The sequence below is a fragment of the Chelon labrosus genome (assembly GCF_963514085.1).
Source record: "Chelon labrosus genome assembly, chromosome: 1".
In the NCBI taxonomy this organism is placed as follows: domain Eukaryota; kingdom Metazoa; phylum Chordata; class Actinopteri; order Mugiliformes; family Mugilidae; genus Chelon; species Chelon labrosus.
In genome coordinates, this window is record NC_140337.1 from 35,264,823 (window position 1) to 35,291,657 (window position 26,835).

The 26,835-nt window shown below is 42.0% G+C and overlaps 2 protein-coding genes across 4 annotated transcripts in view; both read left to right on the forward strand.

The window, feature by feature from the left end:
- Window positions 1-26,835, forward strand: part of LOC311492880 (uncharacterized protein) — a gene marked incomplete at its 5' end in the record, with an annotated part of 263,852 nt that overhangs the window by 197,965 nt on the left and 39,052 nt on the right. The window contains one exon of the mRNA XM_084551312.1: window positions 15,542-15,865. Within this exon, the coding sequence (XP_084407438.1) occupies window positions 15,542-15,865 (324 nt within the window). The remainder of the gene's footprint in view (window positions 1-15,541; window positions 15,866-26,835) is intronic.
- LOC311487516 (uncharacterized protein) lies at window positions 16,116-25,279 on the forward strand. 3 transcript variants are annotated; one of them, XM_084543817.1, is made up of 7 exons: window positions 16,873-16,891; window positions 17,617-17,727; window positions 17,879-17,926; window positions 20,734-21,771; window positions 21,866-22,021; window positions 23,429-23,518; window positions 24,266-25,279. In XM_084543817.1, the coding sequence occupies exons 4-7, from the start codon at window positions 20,749-20,751 to the stop codon at window positions 24,581-24,583; spliced, it is 1,587 nt and encodes a 528-aa protein (XP_084399943.1). In that variant the 5' UTR covers window positions 16,873-16,891; window positions 17,617-17,727; window positions 17,879-17,926; window positions 20,734-20,748; the 3' UTR covers window positions 24,584-25,279. The 3 variants fall into 3 exon arrangements, with proteins under 3 accessions (XP_084399942.1, XP_084399943.1, XP_084399941.1); XM_084543816.1 differs by having other exon boundaries at window positions 16,116-17,727; XM_084543815.1 differs by lacking the exons at window positions 16,873-16,891; window positions 17,617-17,727; window positions 17,879-17,926 and having other exon boundaries at window positions 19,932-21,771.

Consider the following 26,835-nt stretch of genomic DNA (forward strand, 5'->3'; position numbering starts at 1 on the left):
TGTTCTCCAGGAACTTCACTCCAGCTTCTCTGGAGGTCCAGCATGTCCTAGAGGGGAGGTGTCTTTTAGCTGTCATTGGTAATAAAATGTGCCAATGACAGCAGCTTGGTGGGATTCCTCTTCTGATCAATGATGTTTTTGTCAAGTTCAGGATGAGAACTGAAGATCATTGTTTGCATGAATCATTCATCAGCACAGATTAGATCCTAAACTGATGCTACACACAACTGAAGAACTTTTGTGGCATTAATGAATAATTAGAGAGCTCCTGTTTGTTCTTGGGTAAGAAGGCCCTCGACAAACATGTTTCACTCCAAATATTTCTCTTCAATGTGCTCAGAGCTGCTGCTGCTGTCTCTACAGCTGATGATGGGATTTGTTGTCCTCTCAGTCCCCCAGGTGGAGGTGGATTCAGGGGTGGAGTCTGTCCAGCTGACCTGGAAAACCACACCTCACCTGCCTGAAGACGCTAAAGTGGAGTGGACGGATGATGAAGATGAAGTAGTCCATGTGTATGAGAACGGCTCTGACCAGCTTGAAGACCAGAAGAAGATTTACAGAAACAGAACGAAGATGAATGAAGACCTGCTGAAAACTGGAGACCTCAGTCTGACCCTGAAATACCCCACAGAGAGAGACACCAACACCTACACCTGCACCGTCTACAACAAGGAGGGAGACATCCTGATGGAGAAACTAGTGGAGCTCAATGTGAAAGGTCTCTCTCTCTCTCTCTCTCTCTCTCTCTCTCTCTCTCTCTCTCTCTCTCTCTCTCTCTCTCTCTCTCTCTCTCTCTCCTCTCTCTCTCTCTCTCCTCTCTCTCTCTCTCTCTCTCTCTCTCTCTCTCTCTCTCTCTCTCTCTCTCTCTCTCTCTCTCTCTCTCTCTGTTTTCTCACAGTTTCTCTTTCTGTACACAGTTTCTTTTTTTTTTTTCTCATTTAAATTTTTGTGAGTACAGGGTTGGCCATACATCTCAGATTCTTGGCATAAACATATTCTGACATGTCACAGAGGAAAAATAAAATTAGAAAAATAAAATAAGAGAACCAAGTAAGAAAAGTAAGTAAATAAATGTGGGGGGGGGGAATCCAGTCCACAGAAAAAAGAAAAGGAGCTGTGCTACATTAAGTCTCTGACTTCTTAGGCTGAGTTTGCATTAGTCCTCGTGTAGGTCCAAAAAAGATCCCAAGAGGTCATCCCATCCTCCTTGTTAGCTGACAGTTTGTGAAGCATAGATTCATAAGATGCAGTCTCACCATTGCATTAAACCAGTCTTTCATATTAGGAGGTACAGGGGTTTTCCAGTGTCTTAAGATAACTCTGGAAGCTGTGACCAAGCCCACCATAATCACAGAAAAGGTTCTTTTTGATATATTCAGTATTTGCGATCTGTCCCCTAATAAACATCAGCAGGAGTCAGGGGAATCACTGAGCCTGACCAGTTACTCAAGAAGTCCACGACTTTAACCCAAAATGGACTCATTAATGCACATTCCCATTAACAGTGAAGAAAAGTTCCTCCCACTGTTTTACACTTCCAACACATATTATCATTCATCAGTTTCATTCTATGTAATCTCACAGGGGTATGATAGTATCTGTGTACGATCTTACATTGCGTGAACTTCCCTCTTGCCTCCCTTACATACTTTCCATAGTCTGCTATTATACCCAGCCATTTCTCCTGTGTAAAGTTTATTCTCAAGTCTTGCTGCCGTAACAATTTCACATTAGAGGACTCACCACTTACTGAATAGTTTGTTAGTTTATAAAATTGTGAGGCCGTGCAGCGTTCCTGTGGCGCATTCAAATATTCCAAAATATAATTTTCTGAACAATTACAAATTCGAAATTTTACAGTTTCTAAATTTTTCCCTAATTTGTATGTATCTCCAAAAATGCTGTTTTCCTACGTGTCTAAATTGACACGACAATTCCTCATTAGACATGAATTGTCCATTTTTATATAAGTCTCCTATAGTACTTATACCACTTGAACGCCACTGCCTCCAATACACTGACGTTTTACCAACATGTATGGCAGGATTAAACCATAATGAAGCACATGTCTGTACATATTGTGACAGCTTATACATTTTGTGTACCTTGGCCCACACTTCCTTAGAGTGAACAAGAACTGGATTTGTTGTATTACTTTGTTGAGACAGTTGCTCCTTTGGACTAAATGGTAAACATAACTCAATCTCCATCCAGTCTAGCTTGTTGTCTGTCATTTTCCAATATTTGGCTCATTTAGCCATTTCAAAAGATATCCCATATAACCTTGGATCTGGTACACCTAAGCCCCCTTTCTCCATGGGGGCACAGAGTTTGTTTAGTTTTATCCTTGCTCTTTTCCCATCCCATAAAAACTGTTTAACTACATCATCATACTTCTTAAAAATGGCAGGCGGTATTGTGATTGGCAGCATCATTACTAAGTAATTAAATTGAGGAGCTACTATCATTTTAATAATATTGACTTTTCCCCACAGAGTAAGTTTTATCTTTTGCCACTTCTCCCAATTTGTTTTCATTTTTTCCAACACTGGATTAAAGTTTAACGAAGGCATCTCTCCTAGGTCTTGACTGAGTTTAATTCCAAGGTACTTCATGCCTTGAGGTACCCACTTAAATTTAAGTTTTTCCACCATGTAACGGTGGCATGTGGAAGTCAAAGGCATAGCCTCGGATTTATTCCAATTAATTATGTAACGTGACAGTTTAGAGTAGGACTGAATAGTATCCATCAAATGTGGTAAAGATGCCTCAGGGTCTGTCACTACAGCTAAAACATCATCAGCATATAGCAACAATTTATGTTCCTGTCCACCGCCCTCTATTCCCTTAATTCTCCTATTGTTCCTGATACTAACAGCCAGTGTTTCTAGACAAATTATAAACAATAGAGGGCTCAAAGAGCAGCCCTGGTGAGTGCCTCTAGACAGGCTGAAAAAGGGTGATATAGCTCCACTGGTAATTACTGCTGCTTTTGGTTCTTTATATAATGTCTTTACCCAATGAGAAAAATAGGGACCAAACCCAAAATGTGACAAAGCAGAAAAGAGAAAACTCCATTCCACTTCGTCAAAAGCCTTTTCGGCATCTTGGGAAATAGCAGCTATTGGCACATTTTTGGATTGCGCAAGCCACATTAGATGTATTAATTTCCTCATGTTGTCCGATGAGGACCTGTTCTTCATGAAGCCTGCTTGGTTGGGATGTATAATATTGGGTAAACTTTGTTGAAGTCGTAGAGCCAGCACTTTTGTCAATATCTTAAAGTCCAGATTAAGCAGGCTAATAGGTCTACAGTTAGATGGGTCTGTTATGTCTCTGTCTTTTTTTGGAATCAGAGATATTAAAGCTTCATTAAATGTCGGTGGCAAGTGGCCTTTTTCAAAAGCCTCCTGATACACCTTCACCAAGACTGGGGCGGGGATGTCTAGGTATTCTTTATAATATTCCACAGAAAATCCGTCATAACATGGTGATTTCCCAGTGTTCATTAATGACACAGCTTTCTTTATTTCTGCTACAGTTATAGGTGACTCTAACTTCCTTGCGTGATCAGGGTTAAGCTTAGACATATTAATGTTAGAGAAGAATGAATTCATTTCATTGGCATCGCAGGATACTGTTAATGTATATAATTTCTTGTAATACTGTTGGAATGTTTCATTTATATCTTTTGTTGAGGTTACTAATTTATCTCCCTGTTTGATAGCTGAGATTATATTTGAGGAGTCTTTTTCTTTCACTTGTCTAGCTAATATTTTCCCAGTTTTTTTCCCCACCTTCATAAAAATTTGTTTTTAATCTATATAAGGAACATTCTACTTTTTTGTTAAAGATTTCATGCAGCTGAAACTTAAGCTTACAGAGTTCCTGATATTGTGGTTCTGAGAAGTGTTCCGCTAAGTAATTTTCCTTTAATTTAATTTCACCTTCTAATTCTTTAATTCTGTTTAGGCTCTCTTTTTTCTTTTGAGCCGAGCGAGCTATTAGTTTCCCTCTTATATATGCTTTAGAGGCCTCCCAAACTGTTGCAATTTCCTTAGTACTGCCAATGTTTAATTCAAAGAAAGATTTCAAATCCTCTCCCAACAATGTCCTAAAGCCTTTGTCCTGTAGTAATGATGTATTCATTCTCCATCTAGTCCTCTTGTAATCCCATGTCCAATTCTGTGTTTATACATAATTCCACCGCTGCATGATCTGTGATAGCAATAGTTCTTATACTACAACTAACTACACTGTTTACTAAGGGGCTTGCAATTAAGAAGAAGTCAATTCTGGAGTGTGACTTATGACAATGGGAAAAAAAACGTGTACTCCCTCACCCGAGGGTTAGTAAGCCTCCAGATATCCACAAGCACCATGTCATCTTTTAACATATGAATTGCTTCCCTATCTTTAGTCATCAGTGGACCTTTAAACTGACTTTTGTCTAAAATAGGGTCCATTACTTGATTAAAGTCTCCTGCGAGTATTATTTGCCCATCCATCTCCCCTAAAACCCTGTTCACTTCGTGAAAGAAGTGTGGGTATCCCTTGTTAGGTGCATAAATATTACACAATATCACCTGCATACCTTCTATTAATGCCTGGACACATATCATTCTTCCCTCTGTATCTTTAACCTCTTTAAGCAACAAAATGTATCCCCTTGTTAACCAAAATCATAACTCCATTTCCTGACCTTGAGTGTGAGCTGTGAAAAACATGCCTCACCCTCAACAAGATGGGTTTCCTGTATGAAAACTATATCTGCCTTATTAGTCTTTAAATATGACAATACTTTGCGTCTTTTGACTGGATTTCCACTTCCATTAATATTCCATGACATGTATTTAATACATTTCTTAATCATCTTTGTTCAAATGACCCTCCATATTCATGTCTACTTCACTGTTCCTGTTTGAAGCACTGTTCATCTGGATGTCTATGCCTCCTGTGTTCTCATGCTTTAAAACCCTGTACTCTGAAGTATGAACACTAACATTTAACCTGGGAAAAGAACATTTCCGGTACAGAATACGAAAAAAAGAAAAAACATAACCAAAGTCCAAAACATAAATTCAAGCCAGAAAAAGTCTGACAGTCCTGTAGCTGACATGTGCAGCTTTAAAATTAAAAACCAAAATAAAACCTTATCTGGTCCGTGGGTCACCGCTCCTCCCGCCTGTAGTCCTCCGTCCGTGGCAACTGCCAGAAGGGTCCCTCTCCTCCGACACCCGTCCTCTCAACATGTATGTGGCTCTTCCATACAAACATAAATATCCACTCGTCTCCCTTGTCGGGTGTTTAGTCATTGCCCTGGTCGTTGCCGTAGTGAAACTCATATTCTTCCCCCGCCACTTGAACCTCAGTGTGGCCGGGAAGGCCAGCGTGTACTTCACCTCCCGCTCCTGCAGTTTGCGCTTCACTGAGGTGAAGGTTCCTCTTCTCCGCCAGCTCTTTTGTCATATCGGGGAATACAGACAGTCGACATCCTTCCCATATGAAGCCCCGTTTTTGCCGTTATCACCTTGACCCTCGCTGACTGTCTTAGGAACCGTATCAGCACCGGTATCGGGGGCCGCTCCGGGTCTGGCATCGGTGCGAGCAACCGGTGTGCTCTCTCAATCTCAAACTCGGCATCAGCCCAGACCCCCAGCCCCTCCGTCAAAATTTTCTGAACGCAGCTCAGTAATGTCCCATTGGTCCCAAAAGTCTCTTTCAGGCCTATGAGCCTCAGATTGTTCCTTTTGCTGTGATTTTCCAGGGCTTGAATTCGATCCCACATTACATCCATTAGCTTCTTTCTCTTGTCTCCATCAGCGTGGAGCCGCTCTGAGGTCTCCTCCAGGCGCTCAATGCGCGTTTTTACTTCCGCCAAACTCTCTTGCATAGCCGTCACTGTCGCTTTCAACTCCTTTGTCGTTTCTTTAATAGTTGAGAGATCTGTAGCAACGCTCTGCAATGTGCTGCTCACTTTAGTAATTTCTGTAAACAGACATTCAGGACTGGGAGGTGGGTCACCTGTTGGATCTTCTTCTTCATGTGGAGGGCTTTTTCGAGTAGCCATGCAGCCCGTGCCTTTGAAATATTTCGACGTGGCCATTTCACTTAATTTCGGTTATTTCAGTTTTCCAGAACTGCACCAGCTGTTTACTCTTCAAAATGAGGGTAGTTTTTTAATATAATTTGAGCCCATACTTTGGTATAGGACCAACCATGGACCAGCTCTTTACCCTCACTAGGGTGCTGGAGGGGAAATGGGAGTTTGCCCAACCAGTCCACATGTGTTTTGTGGATCTGGAGAAGGCTTACGACCGTGTCCCCAGAGGCATCCTGTGGGGGGTGCTCTGGGAGTATGGGGTGGATGGCCCCTTACTAAGGGCCATTCAGTCCCTGTACCAAAGGAGTGCGAGTTTGGTCCGTGTAGCCGGTAGTAAGTCGGACCTGTTCCCAGTGAGGGTTGGACTCCGCCAGGGCTGCCCTTTGTCACCGGTTCTGTTCATAATTTTTATGGACAGAATTTCTAGGCGCAGCTGGGTGGGGGAGGGTGTCGTGTTCGGTGATTGGAGGATCTCATCCCTGCTTTTCGCGGATGATGTGGTCCTCTTAGCTTCATCGAACAACGACCTCCAGCTCCTGCTGGGTCGGTTCGCAGCCGAGTGTGAAGCGGCTGGGATGAAGATCAGCACCTCCAAGTCTGAGGCCATGGTCCTCAGTCGGAAAAGGGTGGATTGCCCACTCCAGGTTGGGGAGGAGGTCCTGCCTCAAGTGGAGGAGTTTAAGTATCTCGGGGTCTTGTTCACGAGTGAGGGTAAAAGGGAGCTACCAAAAGGGTGCGTTGTACCGAGCCAGACGTCATGGCCGGCAATCGGGACGCAGGTTTTAGAAACCTCTCCCGCCGGCATTAAGATACCGGTCGGCGTGAAATATTCCGTAGAGGAATGTAGTCTAGCGGTAGGAGGAGTGGGTGGATGTGAGAGCCTGAAAGCGGCCTCCAGGATGAACAGCACTGTCGTCATTTTCCTAGACACAATTGAGAAGGTTAACACAGTGGAGCGGGGAATCGTGCTAAGAAACACGCATGCCACGGTTTTCCCCCTTGTTAATCCTGCAAAAAAAAAAAAATGATATTGTCAAATTTGCCGCCATTTATTAGTGACGAGGTGCTGATTAAAGAGCTATCACGTCATGGGCAGATTGTGTCTGCAATGAAGATGCTTCCATCAGACTGTAAATCAGCCAAGTTGAAGCATGTAGTTTATTTTAGGAGGCAGGTCTACATGATTCTTAAAAATGATGATGAAGAACTCAATATTGCTATGAGATTTAAAGTTGAAGGCTTTGATTACACAATTTTTGCTACAACTGAGGTGATGAAGTGTTTTGGGTGTGGGCAGGAGGGGCACTTGGTGCACAGCTGTCCAGAGAGGACTCAGGAGCTAGAAGCTGAGGCTGCTCAGAGGGTGGAGGGGGAGACTCAGGCAGAGGGTGAGGGGGAGACTCATGCAGAGGGTGAGACTCAGGCAGAGGGTGAGGGTGAGACTCAGGCAGAGGGTGAGGGGGTGCAGGGGGAGGCAGCAGCCCAGGAGCCTCCTGATGTTCAACAGGATGGGGAGAGAGCCTCCACCTCTGCTGCATGGGTTGGTCAGCAGAGTCAGACCAGTGTTAAAGAGGAAGGAGAACAAGAAGGAATGAACATTGATGATATAATCACTGATGGAGAAAATAGTGAGAGAGACGATGAGTCTGTTTTTAAAGTGACAGTCATGAAAATAAAATCAAGAAGAGAGTTTAAAGAGACACGACCAAACAGAATGTCATTAAAGGTGCTAGGTGCTAGAACGTATTTCCTCTGACTCTGACAGTGAACAGGAGCTCTCTGACTCATCCTTACCTGATGGTCAGAAAACCAATGGCTATAGTCTGGAGCACATTCACAGTTTCCTGGAGATAACCAAAGGGAAAAGGGAGGTCTTGGTGAACAATTTTTTTTTTCCAAATAGTTCATTATTTGTAGATTCAGCTAAGTGGCTGATGAGACAGAGAGGTGCTGATGGTCTGAAGGACCCAGAGGTTTTTGGCCTCAGGAAGTGGGTGCAGAAGGTGAAGGCACAAATTAATAAACGATGAATAGAATAAATAAGGAGCAACACCTTTTTCACACCTTTTTCCCTTCTGATCTCCATATGCTTGGCCATGAGTAGTTTCAGAATTTCCTCCCTCAACCTTAATGGTGCAAGAGATGTTAAAAAAAGAACCATGTACTATGAACTTTTAAAAACAAAGTGTACTAACATCACCTTTGCTCAGGAAACCCACAGTAATACTGACAATGAAGTTGAGTGGAAAAGAGAATGGGATGGAAATATTGTGTTGAGTCATAAGAGCACAGTGAGTGCAGGAGTATCAGGGCTTTTCTCAGAACATTTCTAGACAGTATCTTTTGATGTTGAGGAGGTTGTAAAAGGGAGGTTACTTAAAGTAACTGCTAGATATGAAACAGCTACAGTAACCTTGTTAAATGTATATGCACCAGTGCTTCCTGGTGGAAGATGTAGTTTTTTAGAAAAACTTGCAAGCACCCTTTGAAAATGTGCTTCTACAGATGTTCTAGTTGTAGGAGGAGATTTTAACTGGACTGTTGATAATCTGGACAGGAATCATTTAGAACCTAATCCTCAATCAAGAAAGGTTTTGAAATGCATCATTGATACCTATGAATTGGCAGATGTGTGGCGCTCTAAACATGCAAATGATGCACAATTCTCATGGGCTCATGCCAGAGATCATTTTATCTCATTAGCGAGACTGGATAGATTTTATTGTTATGAACATCACCTACAAACATCCAGATCCTGCTCCACGTGTCCAGTAGGATTTTCAGATCACTGTCTGTTAATAGGAAATGTTTTTATCAACAATATGAAACCTTAAAGGGCATACTGGCATTTTAACACTGTGTTGTTAAATGATGGACATTTCAGGAGGTGTTTGGTTTTTTTCTGGAAACAATGGAAATCTAGAAAATCACATTTTCAGTCTTTACAGCAATGGTGGGATGTGGGAAAGGTACAGATTCAACAGTTTTGTACTCAGTACAATTTCAATGTCACTAAAGAGATCAATAAATCAATCAAAGATCTGGAGATTGATATAGTGGAGCTCCAACATTTAAGTGGGTCCACAGGAGATTGAGGCCATATTCAGGTCCTCAAAGCAAAACAAGCTGCTTTAGCAGATCTGCTGGGGGTTAGAGCACAGGGGGCCCTGGTCTGTTCACGTTTACAGAATTCTGCTGAGATGGATGCCCCATCTAAACTTTTCTTCAACCTGGAGAAGAAGAATGGTCAGAACAGACTCATTCACTGTATTCGATCAGCCGATGGAAAAGATCTCACAGAGTCTTGTCAGATTCGTAAGAGAGCAGTGGATTTCTTTTCTGAGCTCTATAAAAGTGAGTTCAGAGAGAACTTGCTGATGTCGGAACAGTTTCTCAATAATTTGCCACAGGTATCAGCACAGGACAATGCAGACCTAGAGCACCCTCTGACACTGCAAGAACTGCAAGAGGCGCTAATGAACATGCATAATGGTAAAGCTCCAGGCATGGATGGCCTTCCAGTGGACTTTTACAAGACCTTTTGGTCCACATTAGGGGAGGAGCTGCTAGAGGTCTTAAATGTCAGCTTGGCTGCAGGAAAGTTACCTCTTAGCTGTCGGAGAGTAGTCCTCACTCTGTTACCCAAAAATGGAGACTTGTGCAAGGTAAAAAACTGGAGGCCAGTGAGTCTGTTGTGTGCTGATTATAAAATATTTTCAAAGGTGTCGGCAAACCGGTTAAGAAATGTGGTGGGGCATATTATAGATTGTCATATTGCATCCCTGGCAGATCAATTCGGGATAGCATTTGCCTAATTCGTGATTATTTGGAAGTCTCTAGTTCATTGGACTCAAAGTTTGGTCTGATTCCTCTCGACCAAGAAAAGACGTTTGATCGGGTGGAGCACCAATATCTATGGACTACTTTTGAAGCTTTTGGTTTCTCCCCAGGGTTTATCGCCATGATTAAGACTCTTTACTCTGACATTGAAAGTGTACTGAAGGTTAATGGTGCTTTGAGTGTTCCCTTTAGTAGTAAGAGGGGTATTCAACAAGGATGTGCAATGTCTGGCATGCTTTACACTTTAGCTATTGAACCCATTTTATGTAAGATTAGAAGAGAGTTACAGGGAGTAAAATTGAAGGATAATTTTGTACCTTTCCACGTATCTGCTTATGCAGATGATATTATTATAGCTGTAAAAGATGATAATGATGTTAAAAAGTTGATTAATATAACTGAGTGCTTTGGAAAAATTTCTGCTTCAAAAGTAAATTGGGATAAGAGCACAGCTTTGTTAGTTGGGAAATGGCAAGGAGATGAACCCAGGTTACCCAGTGGAATGAAATGGGGAGGAGTGGCATTAAGTATTTGGGTGTTCATCTTGGTGATCAGTCAGAAATTATGAAAAATTGGGAGGGAGTGGTGGACAAAGTGGAGGGAAGGCTAAAGAACTGGTGTTGGCTTTTACCCAGAATGTCCTATAGAGGGCGAACACTCATCATTAACAATCTGGTGGCTTCTACCTTGTGGCACCGCCTAGCTGTTTTAGAACCTCCAGTGAATCTGTTAATGAAATTACAAAGTATTATTGTGAACTTTATTTGGGATAGGTTACACTGGATACCACAGGGTGTCTTATATTTGATAGGAGGAAGGAGAGAATGGGCCAGGGATTGGTTCATCTGGAAAGCAGGAAGGCGGCTTTTAGGCTTCAGTTTGCACAAAGCTTCCTGTACGGTCCAGAAAAGTTACCATGGAGACAAGTAGCAGAGTTTATGTTTGGAAAGATTAGTAATTTGGGATTTGGTAAAACATTGTTCACACTTGATTGTTCATGTTTCAACTTGAATTGTTTGAATTGTAGTGTGGTAAAAATATGGTGTTTGATGGAATTTGGTAGATTGGGTTTGAGTGGTTCACTGTACTGGCTGCTAAAGGAGCCGATTCTCAAAGGTGCTCGCTTAGGCACTTTTTTTGGAACAGACACCATCGATGTCCAGGACTTTAATCACCAAAGGTATAACCACTGTCCAACATTTGTTAGAAATAACAGGAGCTAACATGGATAATGCTGTTGCCCTGGCAAGAAGACTGGACATTCAATCTGTTCTAGTGGTGGGACTAATCCTTGACAAAGAAGGATACAAGAAGAAGTACCAGAGGAGGATAGAGGGCTGCTAACAGGATGGCTTAGTGAACATTTAACACCTGATGAGACCGACTCTTTCCCCAGGTTGTGCTTTAGGTCCCAACTTACAGACTGTGAACATATGGGGTTTCTGCTGGAAGCTGGCAGGAAGGTATGGTTGTCACTGGACTCTGTGAGTGGGAAAGAAATCTACCAGGAGTGTGTCACGTCCTTAAACAAAGACCAGTTAAAAAGCAGAACAGACACACCTTGGAGGATCATTTAAAGGTTTCATCTCATGTTAAACCTGTGTGGAGCTGGCTTTACAAACCACCATGAACCAAGAACACTGGTGACCTGCAATGGTGCATCTTCCATGGTACTGTGGCAGTGAATGCTTCTGTTGCTGTGATGAATCCTGCAGTTTCTGATGAATGTCCTTTTGGTTTTGGAACAGAGACTATTTTTCATTGTTTTGTAAAATGTTCCAGACCAGTGTCCTTATTTAGAACACTTAGAACCTTATTAGTTTTGTTCAGAGAGTCTTTTACTGAACACATGTTTATTTTTGGTAGAAGAAGAAAGGTCAGCTGCTTCATTGTTTCTTTGGCCAAGAAAAGTTGGCAATTTATTGAAGTAGAAAAGTGAAGATGAACAGAGGACAGAGTTATGATTGTTTATTGCTCTTTAAGAGTTTAGTTAAAGCACGTGTGCAGGTAGAATTCAACTACTACGTGAAAATGGAGGATTTAGAGTGAAGGTGAGGGATTTGGAGGGAAAATGTATTACTGTGAAAAAAAATCACGTTTGTAGAAGTGTTGCTTTGATTTAATTTAAACCAACTGTGTTAATTGGTGTAATCTTTTTTTTGAGATTGTTGACTAATTCCTCCTGAAGAAAGTAAAAGTAGTGGTTTAAAACCTCAAACCTCTCTCTCTCTCTCTCTCTCTCTCTCTCTCTCTCTGAGTGCATGCTGGTAGTGAGTGTGGTGAGCAGAGACTCTGAGCGAGTGATTTCTGACTTTTTCTGTCTTTTTTGATGAATGTATTGTATCACCGTCAATGACCTGTTTGTGTCGGTGCAACCGTTGACGCTGTCCACAACAAAGGTCATTCTGTCTAATGTCCCCCCCTTTATCACTGATGAGTTCCTAAGCAGAGAGTTATCTAGACATGGAAAAGTTGTGTCTCCTCTTAAAAAGATTCTCTCTGGCTGTAAGTCTCCATTGTTGAAGCATGTGGTGTCTCACAGGAGACAGCTCTACATGATCCTGAACAACCAGGATGAGGAGCTGTGGGGTCAGGGCGGGATGGTGCTGGTCAGCAGGACGGCCTGGACGGCGCTGCTGGTGAGGACAGTGTACAGGTTGAGGGAGAGGAGGGACTCACAGGAGGAAGATGTTGGTGTAAGTGGTGAAGATGACCTTGAGGAAAGTGAGATCAGTGGTGAAAACACTGTGAATGGTGGAAATGGTTTGAGTGTGACACAGGTGGGAGAGACAGGTGAGCTATGTGAAACACAGGTAGGTGCAGGTGAAGTGAGCAGAGCATGGTGTGAGCAGGTTGAACTGACAGAACCTGGACAGATCAGAAGGAGAGCTGTTGGTTTTTATTCCTCTTTGTACTCCAGTCAGTATGAAGAGGATGAGCCACTGTGTCAAGAGTTCTGCAACGAGCTGCCTCAGGTCTCTGAGGAGACCAACTCACAGCTGGAGAGGCCTTTACAGCTGCAGGAACTTCACGGTGCTCTGCAGAGCATGCAGGGGTGGAGGGCTCCCGGCATCGATGGCCTGACTGTGGAGTTTTATAAAGCCTTCTGGGACATTTAATCAGCTGATCTTTTAGATGTTTTTAATGAAAGCATGGCCTCAGGTTCATTGCCACTGTCCTGCCACAGAGCCATAATCACTCTCCTGCCTCAGAAAGGAAACCTGCAGGACATTAAGAACTGGAGCCCTGTGTCTCTGCTTTGTACGGATTACAAGATCTTGTCCAAAGTCCTGGCCAACAGGCTGAGAGCAGCTGTCCATCAAGTCGTCCATCAGGACCAGGCGTACTGTGTGCCCGGCAGGTCCATGGTAGATAATATCTACCTAATCCCAGATGTTTTGGAGGTCTCCAGCTCATTGGGTGTAGACTCTGGTCTGATTTCTCTGGATCAGGAAAAGGCTTTTGACCACGTTGAACACTGCTTCCTCTGGAAAACTATGGAGAAGTTTGGGTTCAGCGCTGGTTTCATTGCTAAGATCAGGGTGTTGTACAGTGGTGTTGAGAGTGTGCTGAAGTTCAGTGGTAGTCTGTGTGCTCCTTTCAGAGTGTGTAGAGGCATCCAACAGGGCTGTGCACTGTCTGGTATGCTCTATGCACTCTCCCTAGAACCCCTGCTGCACAGGATACGCACAAGTACTGAAGGCCTGACTGGACCTGGTTTTAGAGAGAACATGGTTTTATCTGCTTATGCTGATGATGTCATTGTTTTATAAAAAGCCAGCGTGAAATAGACATTTTAGTTAATATTACAAAAGATTTGAATGTTTTATCATCAGTGACTGTGAATTGGAAAAAAAGTGAAGCTCTTGCAGTCAGTGAGTGGCGTGACGGTCTCCCAGTTCTCCCCCAGAACCTGGTCTGGAAGAGAGACGGTTTGAAATACCTTGGTGTCTTTTTAGGAAACGAAATAATAGTCCAGAAGAACTGGGAGAGCGTCACAGATAAAATAGAGGGTAGACTGGCTAAATGGAGATGGATGCTTCCTCAGATGTCTTACAAAGGTAGAGTAGCCTCTCAGCTCTGGCATGGCCTGACATGTATGGACCCCCCCCTCAGGTTTACTAGCCCAGATTCAAACAAAAATGATCAGTTTCTTCTGGGATGGTCTACACTGGGTACCACAGAGTGTACTGTTTTTATCCAGGGAGGAGGGGGGACAGGGCCTCGTCCACCTGGCCAGTAGAAGGAGGGGGGACAGGGCCTCGTCCACCTGGCCAGTAGAAGGAGGGGGGACAGGGCCTCGTCCACCTGGCCAGTAGAAGGAGGGGGGACAGGGCCTCGTCCACCTGGCCAGTAGAAGGAGGGGGGACAGGGCCTCGTCCATCTGGCCAGTAGAACAGCCACATTCAGGTTCCAGTTCATCCAGAGGTTCCTGACAGGTCCGTCAGACCTGGTGTGGAGAGAAGTGGCTAGTTGTATTCTCAGACGTGTGAATAACCTGGGACTGGATGCTGCTCTGTTTTAACTGATTCTAACTTTCTAAATGTAAGGGTTTTACCTCCGTTTTATCAGGTGTTTTAGATCCTGGGCTCTTTTTAGCCTTAAAGAAAGTGAAAAGTCTAACTCTCTGCACTGGTTGTTGAAGGAGCCACTGATCCACAGGGCGAGGCTGGATGTGTGCAGCGCTGCCACGCCTGGCCTGATGGGGGCGCTGCACCAAACTAAGACCTTGTGCCTGAAGCAGCTGGTGGATGCAGCAGGTCCAGACTTGACTGATGCCCGGGCCGTGGGCTCTCTGCTGGGTGGCTCAGAGGGTCCTGGGGCTCTGGAGGCAGAGGCTCTCTGGAAGGGACAGAGGCCTCATCAAGGCCCCATGATTTAGCTTCAAAGGCTTTTATCTCTGTTCTTAACCCTGCTGTTACCAAGAAGCTGAATGAGACTGTCTTCCATCTTTTCACTGAGTGGACAAGACTCACTGAATTCTTGAATCTTTTAACTGTTGTTGGTGAAAAGTTCTCTGAGAGCAGCTTCATCTTTGGTGCAGGCTACAAAAAGACAAAGCACATTAAGTGGCAGCTACTGAACTTCCTGTCAGGAGAGGCTGAATGAGCCATATACGTGAGCAGGAAGAACTAAATGGAGGACAGGGTGGGCCAGGAGGACACTTCAGTGTGGCTTTGTAATGTCAGGTCCAGACTTTGGCTGGAGTTCAGATTTTAGAAGACGATGGCAGACTTGGACACGTTTGAACAACAGTGGTGTTATAAGAACGTTATTTACACTGTGGAAGATGAACTTTTACTGGATCAATCTGTGTGTGTCTTATTTATTACTATGATGATCTCTATGGAAGATGACTCGTGTGTTCATGGAAATGAAGTATTTCTGTAAAATCAAATCTTTCTCTCTCTCACAAACAACCAACCATCAAGACTCTGATCATCTGCAACACCTTTCTAGATCTCTGTCCTGTTCCTTCTGCTCTCATCTGCTTCTGTCCTTCAGCTTTCTCTACAATCATTCAATAAAGTCATGAAAACCTGCTGCTGCTGCTGCTGCTGTCTCTACAGCTGATGATGGGATTTGTTGTCCTCTCAGTCTGTCAGGTGGAGGTGGAGGAGGGGGTGGAGTCTGTCCAGCTGCCCTTCAGAACCACAGAGCTGGATGAAGACACTAAAGTGGAGTGGATGGACAGATACAACAGGAAGGTCCATGTGTATCAGAACGGCTCTGACCAGCTTAAAGACCAGAACCAGATTTACAGAAACAGAACGAAGATGAATGAAGACCTGCTGAAAACTGGAGACCTCAGTCTGACCCTGAAATACCCCACAGATGGAGACAGTGGACGATGCAGATGTTTAGTCTACAACAAGGAGGGAGACATGCTGAGATGGAAAATAGTGGAGCTCAAAGTGAAAGGTTTGTTTTCTTTCTTTCTGTAGTGATTGAAATAGCTCTTTACTGAGGGTGTCGTTAAGACTCACGACCTACGTCACTACTGACAGGTAAGTGTCCAGAATGACCAGGACAGGAGGCTGACAACTTGTAAAATATAAAAGTTTATTACAGAATAAAAATTAACTAAAGAAGAAAACACCATATGGGGGCTATGGCTACACCGTAGCTGTTTTGCAATAGAGCAACTTGTTGTACATAGTACATGGTTTCATTGAAATAGGAAAACTCTCAGAAAATGGGCTTATAAAATAAACCAATACATTTAGGACCAATACATTCAGGAAAATCAAATACCACTACAAGCGATAAAAAAACACACACAATGTTATCATGCAAGAAAAACACACTATAAAATCACCCAAAGGTCACTGAATGTTAGGCCTAGTGCTTCCCCCCCAAACCTGTTACTTCTCCTATATTGCAGAATGCCCGCTCAATATGGCACTAGTCCCCATTCAATGCATATCGAAAAAAGAAAACTCACAGAACCAAATGTCAGAAATAAAAGGGCCCTGAATTAAAACTAACGGTTGGGAAGAGAAAAAAAACAGTGACAGACAATGTACCCACACTGAAAAAAATGATTTTTTGGCCCTGTAATTATTATTTCAATTATCTATTTAAATTCTATTAAAAAATAACAATTCAGTGCTTTTACTTTAAAATAGCAGTTTTCATGTAGTGCATTACTTGGTGATTGTTTGTAATTACGTGTCATCAGTTTTGTATGTAAATTGAATCATTCGATCCAAGTAATATTCACTAAACCAGTTCATTGGCTTAATTAGTTGATATTTCCAAGTAAAATGTAATGGAGTGACATCAGTGAATCTGGCAACCTTCTCTGCATTCGGAGCATGACGTCAAAGCCCCTCCCCACATTTGAGCGGTCTTTCGTCAGATGTACCAGACAGTCCATGTTCCACATTTCGACGGTTGGCAGACTTGTTGACGGAGACGGGAAGAAGTGAATATAGAACCCTGAAGGTAAGTTTTAAGCAAAACAAACTTTGTACGTTCCTGTTGGCTTACTTACTTAAGTCAGTTTTTCCGCACTGAAAGCAGCGGCGCTTGCTGCGCTAGCAAATAGTGTATTTTCCTGCTAGCTTTCTAGCTAACTAGCTAACTAATTTTGCTGGCACGATGTCCAGAATTTCCCACAGCACTTTACAGCTTAGACAGCCGCCTAAGCAACACACGCCTGCTGCCTTAACTAACGTCTTAAAAAATAAATTAAATTATATATACAGACCCGGTACCGGGTCCGTGGGGCTTAAGTGGGTTGAGTTGAGTTGAGTTGAGCCGAGGGTTCGAGGAAACGGGTTATCGGTGAGTACTGAGAAACACTCTCATAAGGATACATGAGCTCCAACTCAACATGTGCGCCAACGTGTATATATATGTGTGTGTGTGTGCAGGGTCTGAACTGGGTACGGAATTTATGATTGTATATGTGTATTTGAATAAAACGACCACGGTCCAGTTTGAAATAATTGCTGCACCGCTGCCATGAGGTGAATTTAAAAAAAAAAAAATGTACGTACTTGATGCATTGCGGACAAATGTGTGGCCTCCGTGTACACGCACTCGATTTCACTCAAGTCATATTGACCTGTTTTAAATTCGACACCGAGCTGACACGGTATGCTGTCACCATAGCACTGTGAAGTGAGTCACTGCTTCTTGTCATTATATTCCTGTTTTCCTTTTAGGCTTGAACAGGAAGTCACAACAGTCTTTAATGAGGAGCATCAGCCTTTGTATGCACAATATACAAGAAACAACTACTTTGGACTACAAAAACAAGACACCTGGCCATACAGGTAATATTACAAAATAATTTACACACAATTTGTAATATATGATAGCCTATGTAAATTAAAAAAAAAAATGAAATATCAGTGTGCATCCTTGAATTAGTAGAAATTAGTTGAAAAGCATATAGATAACCTTTTTTTCTTTTTTTTTTAACAGAGCATAGGACCTTCTGACTGCTAATTTGGACTCCACGACTGACACAAGGTAAGATCAAATTAGTAATGATTAGGTTTAACTTGTCACATAATTTCTTTGTGTGGCAGTTTGTTTTAATTTTGAGATGGTAAATTTGTCTGTTTCAGGTGCCACAACATGAGATGGATGTGTAAGATATGTAGCTTTGAGTCAGAGAATAGGTTGGGATTGTTAAAACACTACAGACTAAAGCATGGAAATGGTGGTCGCAGCCAGTCAGTCCCTTGTCTTCACACTGATTGCCCTTGCTCGTTTAAAACATTTAATGCCCTTAAGACCCATTTGTCTCGACACCATGTGGAGATGGTCACACAAAGTGGACCTCTTTCATTTACTTGTCTACTTTGCTGCTCTGGTTTTTTTGATTCAGAGAAGCAGTATTTTGAGCATCTTAACAGCCACTTAAGGAAGTTTGAAGCAGTTGCATGTGTCTTCAAAAACTGCAACTTCAATACAAATATTTATTCCACCTTTGCTACACATAGACACAGAAAACACCAGTCACACACCCTTGAGGATTTTAAAAGTGAAGTATTAAAAAGCCAACCTTATGAACCCATGTTTGCTCAGGATGAGACCTGTGTGGAAGAGAGCTTAGAGCTTTGGGATGGGGAACCACAGGAGTTGTCTCAAGATATAAAGGAGAAATTTGGCCATCTCTTTTTAAAGTTGGAAAGCATGTTCAATGTCCCAAACAAATGCATTGATGAAATAGTAGATGAGCTTCAGTTTATATCCACCTCTGCATCTGGTCCACTTTTAAGAGATGTGGTGGTGTCCACCTTGAAAAGCCATAATTGTGATCTGGATCCAGCCATTATATCAGATTTAGTGAAAAATATTTGTGAGACACACCCTATAAGTGCTGCCTTGGGGAAAGGTGGCCCTTTCACAACTTCATACAAGAGAAGAGAATTTATGAAGAAGCATTTTTCAGTTGTTGAACCAGAAGAACACATACTTGATAAAAAAAAGGGCAAAACCTTCCAGTATGTCCCAATATTGCCCTCCTTGTTGCAGGTCCTAAGTAAGTCTTTTCAAGAAAAGACATTTGAAGGTGAAAACAAATCTGAAAATGACTTTAAGTACCAGACATTTCGTGATGGATCTCACTATAAAAAAAATGAGTTTTTCTCTGTAGAGGAGAACAGAGTGAGTCTCATCCTGTACATTGATGACTTTGAGGTATGTAATCCTCTTGGGACATCTCGAAAAAAGCACAAAGTCACAGCTGTCTATTGGGTGTTGGGAAACATTCCAGTGCAGTTACGTTCCACATTGACATCAATCTACCTTGCAATTCTGTGTAAGGCTGAAGACACCAAGCAGTTTGGATTCCAACGAGTTTTAGAGCCACTGTTAACAGATATCCATTGCTTGGAGAAAGATGGTCTTTTCGTTCCAGCGTTAGAGAAAGCCATTAAAGGGACTGTGGTCAGTGTGGTGGCAGATAATTTGGGGGCGCACTCTGTGGCAGGATTTGTCGAAAGCTTTGCAGGGTCATACGTCTGCCGGTTTTGTGTTGGGGAGCGATCCAAGTTTCAGTCCAATGAAGTGAGATCTGGGTCTTTTCATCAAAGAACCAAAGATCAACATACGCTGCACGTACAGACAGCTGTGTCTAGTCCAGATCACCCTCATTGTTATGGTGTAAAAAAACAGTGTGCATTGTCAGAAAAACTTGAGCATTTTCATGTGACAACTGGTTACCCTCCAGATGTTTTACATGATCTGCTGGAGGGCATTGTTCCAGTGGAACTGGCTTTGGCATTTGATAACTTGATCAAGAAAAAATATTTTTCTCTCGTGGAACTGAATGATGCCATTTGCAATTTCCCATACAAGTGGAGTGATAAAACAAATCGCCCTCATCTCATTCCTGCTAACTTTTCGACTCGAAAATCAGTAGGGGGCAACGCACATGAAAATTGGTGCTTATTACGTCTTTTGCCTCTGATTATAGGTTTAAAAGTACCCGAACAAGAGCCTGTATGGCAGATGCTGATGACACTGAAAGACATTGTGGACCTTGTCATGTCTCCAGCCCATACCGAAGAAAGCATTTGCTATCTTGACAGCATCATTTCAGAACACCGAAGCAGATTCCTTGATGTTTTCCCCCAACATAAGCTCATTCCCAAGCACCATTTCCTTGAGCACTATCCTCAGCTCATTCGGGAATTTGGCCCCCTAGCTGCCCTCTGGACAATGAGATTCGAGGCCAAACACAGCTTTTTCAAGAAGGTGGTCAGACACACTGGTTGTTTCAGGAATATTTTGCTGTCCCTTGCAAATAAGCACCAGCTCATGGTTGCATACCATCAATCACATTCTGTCAAACCATCACTTGCAGTCACAAAAACAACAGAGGTCTCTTTAGATGTTCTTAAGGATGATCTAAAAGACCTGGTGAAATGCAGATTCCCTGCTGTTACGGCTGTGCATGTTGCCAATAATGTGTGCAGTTTAGGCACCAACTATGCAGTGGGAATGTTGTTGTGTTGTGGTTCCACTGCAGGACTGCCTGACTTTTCTGAAGTGTTACAGATAATGGTGATTTGTAACAAACTGACTTTTTTCGTGAGACAACAAAATACATGGTACAATGAACACCTGAGGAGTTATGAGCTGGAGAACACAGGGAGTGTGCAGTTACTTGAGCAAAGAGAGCTTAAAGATTTTTATCCTTTGGCTTCATACACCCTTGCAGGAAGACGCCTGACAACTTTGAAGCACCACATTTGCTTATCCTTTTAAGTGTGAGGAGAGAAGCTTGTGAATAAATGTCTGTGTATTTCTCTTCTCTGTTGTTGCAGCTTCTTCCTGTTGATATGGCACTCTCAGCAAAACTGCGGATAATTTTTGGGGAGGATGATGTCCGCAAACTACTTTTACCTGCAGGCATCCCAAGCACACTTCAGGACCTCAATGATGTTCTTCGAGAGACATTTGATATTACAGGACCATTCACTGTTATGTACCAGGACATGGATTTCGACGGTCAGTTCTTCACTTTGACCTCGATTGAGGAAGTACAAGATAAAGCTAACCTCAAAGTAGTAAAAACTGAACCAGTGATCCTGAGTCTTACTACTGTGGAAATGTCAGAAGTCGAATCTCCAGTTCCACTATCTACAGAAGCAAGCTCCTCCTCATCTGGATGCGACACAATCCTGTTGTCCTCCCCAGATGAGAGTGGACCATCTTACAGGTCTAAGCCATGGCCATTTAAGTTTGAAATACCAGACTTTTGTTATGATATTGACATTGCACTGGAAGCAGGAAAGCAAGCTTATGAAAATGATGGCACACTTTTGAACAACCCAAGCGTAACTAGTAGCATTCTTGAGAAGCTTGCAGAGACTATATTTGGCTTCACAGCATATCCAACTGGTGTCCAGATTTTAGCTGTTGCTGAAGCCTTGGTAGAAAAATACCCATGCCTCAAAGAGCCAGGGTCTTTTAATGGCCTATATGGTTGGCAACAGAGGATAAAGTATAAAATGGGCAACTACAGGGCAAAGTTAAGAGGTCGGCAATTAGCCATTCCAGAGCTCGAGGTGAACACACTGAAGAGACGATGCTCCAGTGAAGAGGGTTCACTTAAAGGTATTAAAAGGGCAAAAAAAGCTGAAGTAAACTATCTGCCACCACTGCCATTTGGTGAGACTGAGGAAACCTTAGAGAAGGAGAGACTAGATTTGCTGAAGGAAATAAAGAAGAAGAACAATGAGAGGGCAATTAATGAGAAAATGGACAAGTCTTTCGCTATGAGAAGAACCGAGGTTGTCAAGGATTGCCCCGCAATCCAAGACCTCTTGAAGAGATGGCCTTCTCTGTTCTGTGAAAATCAGGTAAATCCAGTTCTTGTTCATGCAGCAACTAAGTGTATGTGAGATATCATGAGTCATCTTTGACATGATTTTGTGTTTTTATCTCTCATTTCAGATCAAAGAGGAGTTCAAGCGAATAACCACAATGCATCTGGAGCGAACGTTTTTGTCCAAATTGGACAGGTACACCACCAAACTCCTGGAGATATTTCGGAGGAAGGGCGGGATTGCAGGGACCAAAATAAAACCAATGTTGGACTCAATGAATGAGGTAAAATTTCAAATTATTTCAATGACATAATCTAATGATGAGGTCATACACACTGAGAATGTATCACTCTTTTATTTAAAGGACAAGTTCGGTATTTTAAACTTAAAGCCCTGTTTTCAGATTGTTTATGATGAAATGGAACAATTTTGATTAAAATTTGGACACATGCTGCTGGCCCGAGCTTTTTCGGTTTCTGTGGTAGCCCCCCCACCCCCCCCAATGGTTGCATAGGTGCACTGGAACAATCCTTCCTAAAACACATTAAACTTTTGTTTACAAAGACGTGAAACTCACCGAGTGGTCAGGGGTGTTCACTGATATGTTCACACAAAAATCGCTGCAAAAGATGCTTTCCAACACGTGTTTTACCATTCGTTGTAAAACTGTGGACCTATTTTTCCAAACGCCTCACACTCATCCATTCTTCCGCTGAGAGCTTGAATAATTTAATAGAATATCAGCGGACTAATACCGTACATCACAGCACATCTAATACAAGTCAATGGAGTTGGAGAAAAACTAAGATAAAACCTGTTGGAAAGCATCTTTTGCAGCGATTTTTGTGTGAACATATCGGTGAACACCCCTGACCACTCGGTGAGTTTCACGTCTTTTAAACAAAAGTTTAATGCGTTTTAGGAAGAATTGTTCAAGTGCACCTATGCAGCCATTGTGGAGGTGGGGGGGGGGGGTGCTACCACATGAATCGAAAAAGCTCGGGCCAGCAGCATGTGTCCAAATTTTAATCAAAATCGTTCTATTTCAGCATAAACAATCTGAAAACAGGGCTTTAAGTGTTAAATACCGAACTTGTCCTTTAATCTGAATAGTGTCTGTGTTGGCTGAAACTGTTCTCCTGATCCTGTCACTGTGGCCACAATTAACAATATATGCACATGATTTTCTCAACAAGTGTATACAAACCTGTCATCTCCCTTAATATGTGCTTAAAGGCAGAGAGATTTACAGAATTTTCAGTGACCCTCTGAGTGCAGCGAGATCCCTTACTACTGCCCATAGACTCCAATACAATCATTTCCCAAAATATTACTCTTGTGTGTGGGAATTCCTGTCCTTGCCTGGTTCATTTTGTGATAGGAGGTACTGTTATGTTGCGAAATATTCATTTGCAGGTCCAGTGATGAGGCAGAAAACTTCCCTCACTGGGCAGAGACAGTTTCTGGACCCACAGATTATGACATGCACTAGACATTGACTCTTGTCTCAACACACATCGCTGAGAAATTCATGTTAAGTTGCACACTTCACAAAGTTAGAATGCAGTTGCAGGCTTACATTCTCCATGGGTAAATTTCTGTTTACATCTGTATGTGCTGTTATGTATGTATGTTACATAAGTTATGTTATGTATTCTCTGCAATAAATTTTCTTTTTGTGTTTTAATAGCATCATGTCGATGGCAGAAGGGACATCATCATCCGTTGCTTAGTTGAGTATCTTGGAGAGAGTGGAGAGGAGCTGATCAAAGACTATCAGGTATCTGATGATCATCATGACTATATTAAAATGATTGTCTAGCCTTATAATCTGGTCTTCACTTGTGATATTATATTGAAGGTCAAAGATTCTTTCCACATGTGATGTTTTTAAAAAAAGACTCAAGATGCATATTTTTAATCAGGTGTTTAACTGATTTCTTAAATCTTCATGCTCTTACCCTTTATTTTTTAAATCATATTTAATCTTTATCTTTTCTGTCTTAAACTTTAACTTGCCTTTTGTCTCTTTTTTCTGACTATTTAACGATCACTTATTAACTATTTTATGAGCAAAAGAGTATTTAATTTCCCGCAGTTTTCAGCTCCAGTGTTTCCCCCATGGGGACCTTCCACACTGGGAGTAGTTCTGGTCTACCAACACGGGTGCCGTCCCATGGACAGCTCCAGCCTGGGTGGCTGGAGGGCTCTGCACCTCTGTGTGGAACCTCTTGTCTGCCTGGGCCAGGGTGGTCACTGTGTCGGCACTCCCTGTGGTCGTGGGCGTTGACCCCTCTCAGTCTGGATGGCCCCCAAAAGTGGCTTTCTTTGTCTCAGGGTCGGCCTCTGTGAAGCACGTTCTGTAACTTTACGTATGAAAAGTGCCATATGAATATTGTTTGATTTGAGTATACTAAATTGAGTATACCTCTTTGTTTTTATTTTCAAATTTGTTTCTCTTAACCTTTTCTTTTACTTGGAATCTATTCTTAGTTATTTCTAATAGTGGTTTGTTTGTTTTTCACAGGACATCAGCCAAGAAGCATTGAAAGAGGACTGCAGTAATCACATGATGAAGATCATCGTCATCCATCCCAATGTGGCACAGGAAAACCAAGATCCCGTGAACGTGTCAGTCATCATTGAGGGGACAGAAGTTCTGGAGGACTGCGGAAGTGTGACCAATGCTTGCCTCCTGCTCATGGGTGTCATCTATGCCGTCAATTTAAGTTACCCACTGAAACTGAAATATACGTTTGAAGTATTTCAGAAGCTGTTTCTTGAGCTTGACATCCTAAAAATGTCACCAAAGGTCCAGTCTCTCCACAAGAAACTTTTAGTGTGAGTGTGCCAGTGTTGTTTGTGCTTTTGTCCAGCACAATCTCTTTAGATTTTGTCAGTGATTCTGACAGTGATTTCAAGTGTTGGTCAGTTTTATATAAGCTCTGTTTGTTCTGATCACCTGAGAATGTCAGCAAATGTCCAGTCTCTCCACAAGAAACTTGCCAGTGTTATTTGTGCTTTTGTCCAGCACAAACAATTTGTTTGCATTTTGTGTCAGTTTTCTTACAGTGATTTCAAGTGTTGCTCCGTTTTATATAAGTTCTTTCTGTCCTGAACGTCCTGAGAATATCCGCAAAGGTAGTGATAGCAACTGTTAATGGACAGAGCTGATGTATGTATTTACTGTTCTGAAAGTTGATTCGAAGAAAGGGAACAGTGCACGCTGAGTTTTTGAATAGCATGTTTTTTTTTTTCCATGCTAAGGCCAGCTATCTGATTGGTTGAAACTTGTTTATAATAGAGCTCAATTGATGGAATTACAGAATTGGAAGGAAAAAGTAAACTTTTAACACTGTATTCCTTTGTATGCTGGAATATCAGTCCTAAAGTCAGTTGGTGCTTTGTTATCCCACATTAAATTTTTCAAATTCTATACTGCTTTACTTTTGAGCTTTATAATGGTCTCTGAACTCCCTTGATGTATGGACTCTATGTATAAATGCACTGTTTTCTAAATCTGCTAGCAAGAAGTTCTATGGCCATGTTTTTGTGGTTATAATGTTATGTAGATATTTTAAATATATCTATGCCATTTCAACTCTGAAATAAAAGTGTCCTTTAAGCTGCAAATATTTGTTTTGGAAAATATTGAATTATTATTTAATAGAATAGTAAAAATATTTACTTTATTCGATTAATATTAACTAGTACATTCATAATAAATATTACTTAATAATTACATAGAATATAACAAAGAAAAGATGAGTAAGAAACATAAAGAAATATCAGCAATGTTCACTTGGGTTTTGTAATTGGATGCAATGGTAATCTGAGTGAAAGTTACAATCTATAGATGAGTATTGCCAGTGCAATTTACTTGTGTATTTTTCATAAAATATAAGTGGTTCTAGTAAGTAAATATTACTTAGAAATAGCCTGAGTAAAGATTACAAGCACTTTCTGTGTGGAAAAAGTTGCCTAGCTTTTTTTAAGTAAATGTCACTCCAAATTTTTTTCAGTGCACAACAATCCTATTAAAGAACAGACATGGAGGTTAAGCCGTGTATAGCATGCAATAAAACAACATTCTCAGTATAATCATTCGTTTAACATGCTGTACCTTCGGATCTTTTTAACTCGCACCCAGACCAGCAGTTTGCTTCGATGTTTCGTATTTCCCGACAACCAGGCCGTGTCACCTATTAAGCCCCCCCCCCCCTCAAGGTTCACCCTGCGTTACCACACGGATGGCTGGAGGTTACTACAGAAACAAAAGAACACATAACCCAGGCTGGAAATACAACTAGCAGAAGACCTGTTTAACTCTAAGAATATTTTCTATGAGTCACTCTTTTATGTATAATACTATCAAGAATATTTCTTAGTGAAACGCGGCCTACCACAACAACTGGTTTGGCGTCCTGGCTGCTGCGTCTGACTGCACTTCCGTGCCTGTCCACACCGGTAGAGAGAGAGAGAGCGTGCTACTTCCACTCAATCTTTATAGGCTCCCTAGGTCCTAAAACCATCCCCGTTACACTTCTTTCTTTCTTTCTTTCTTTCTTTCTTTCTTTCTTTCTGTCTTTATTTCTCTCTCTCCCTGTCTTTCTTTCTGTCTGTCTTTGTCTCTAACTGTCTTTGTCTCTAACTGTCTTTGTCTCTAACTGTCTTGTGTCTCCTCTGCAGACAGAGTCCAGGTCCAGGATGTAACGTCTCCTCTGATGGCTGAAGAGTCAGTTTGATCAGGTTGTTGATCTTTGATTATTGATCAGTGAAGGATCTGATGATGATTTCAAAGAAGATAAAGCTGCTGGTGAAGCAGAGTTCATGTCAGCGACCTCCTCCTGCTTCAAGTCAAACCCTCAAAGTCAGTCAACACGTTTGGAAGAGGGAACTAATGACCTTCATTCAAATGTCCAGCAGAGGACAGTCCTGACTGAAACCTTCAACAAGACACAAGTTAACATGAGCTTTTGAACATTTCTGGGACTTCTGATGTGTTGATGAAACCAGGACAGAAGGAACTGATCAGCAAATATGTTTTAAAGAACGTCTGAAAAAGAGAAAAGGAAGAAAAAGCCACAGTAAATAAAT

Bases quoted from the DNA above. Each gene is read 5' to 3' on its own strand.
- LOC311487516 (XM_084543815.1), top strand. From the start codon at position 20,701: ATGTCTGTGTATTTCTCTTCTCTGTTGTTGCAGCTTCTTCCTGTTGAT. The intron at 21,772-21,865 runs GTAAATCCAGTT...CTCTCATTTCAG, and splicing joins CTCTGTTCTGTGAAAATCAG to ATCAAAGAGGAGTTCAAGCG. The intron at 23,519-24,265 runs GTATCTGATGAT...TGTTTTTCACAG, and splicing joins AGCTGATCAAAGACTATCAG to GACATCAGCCAAGAAGCATT.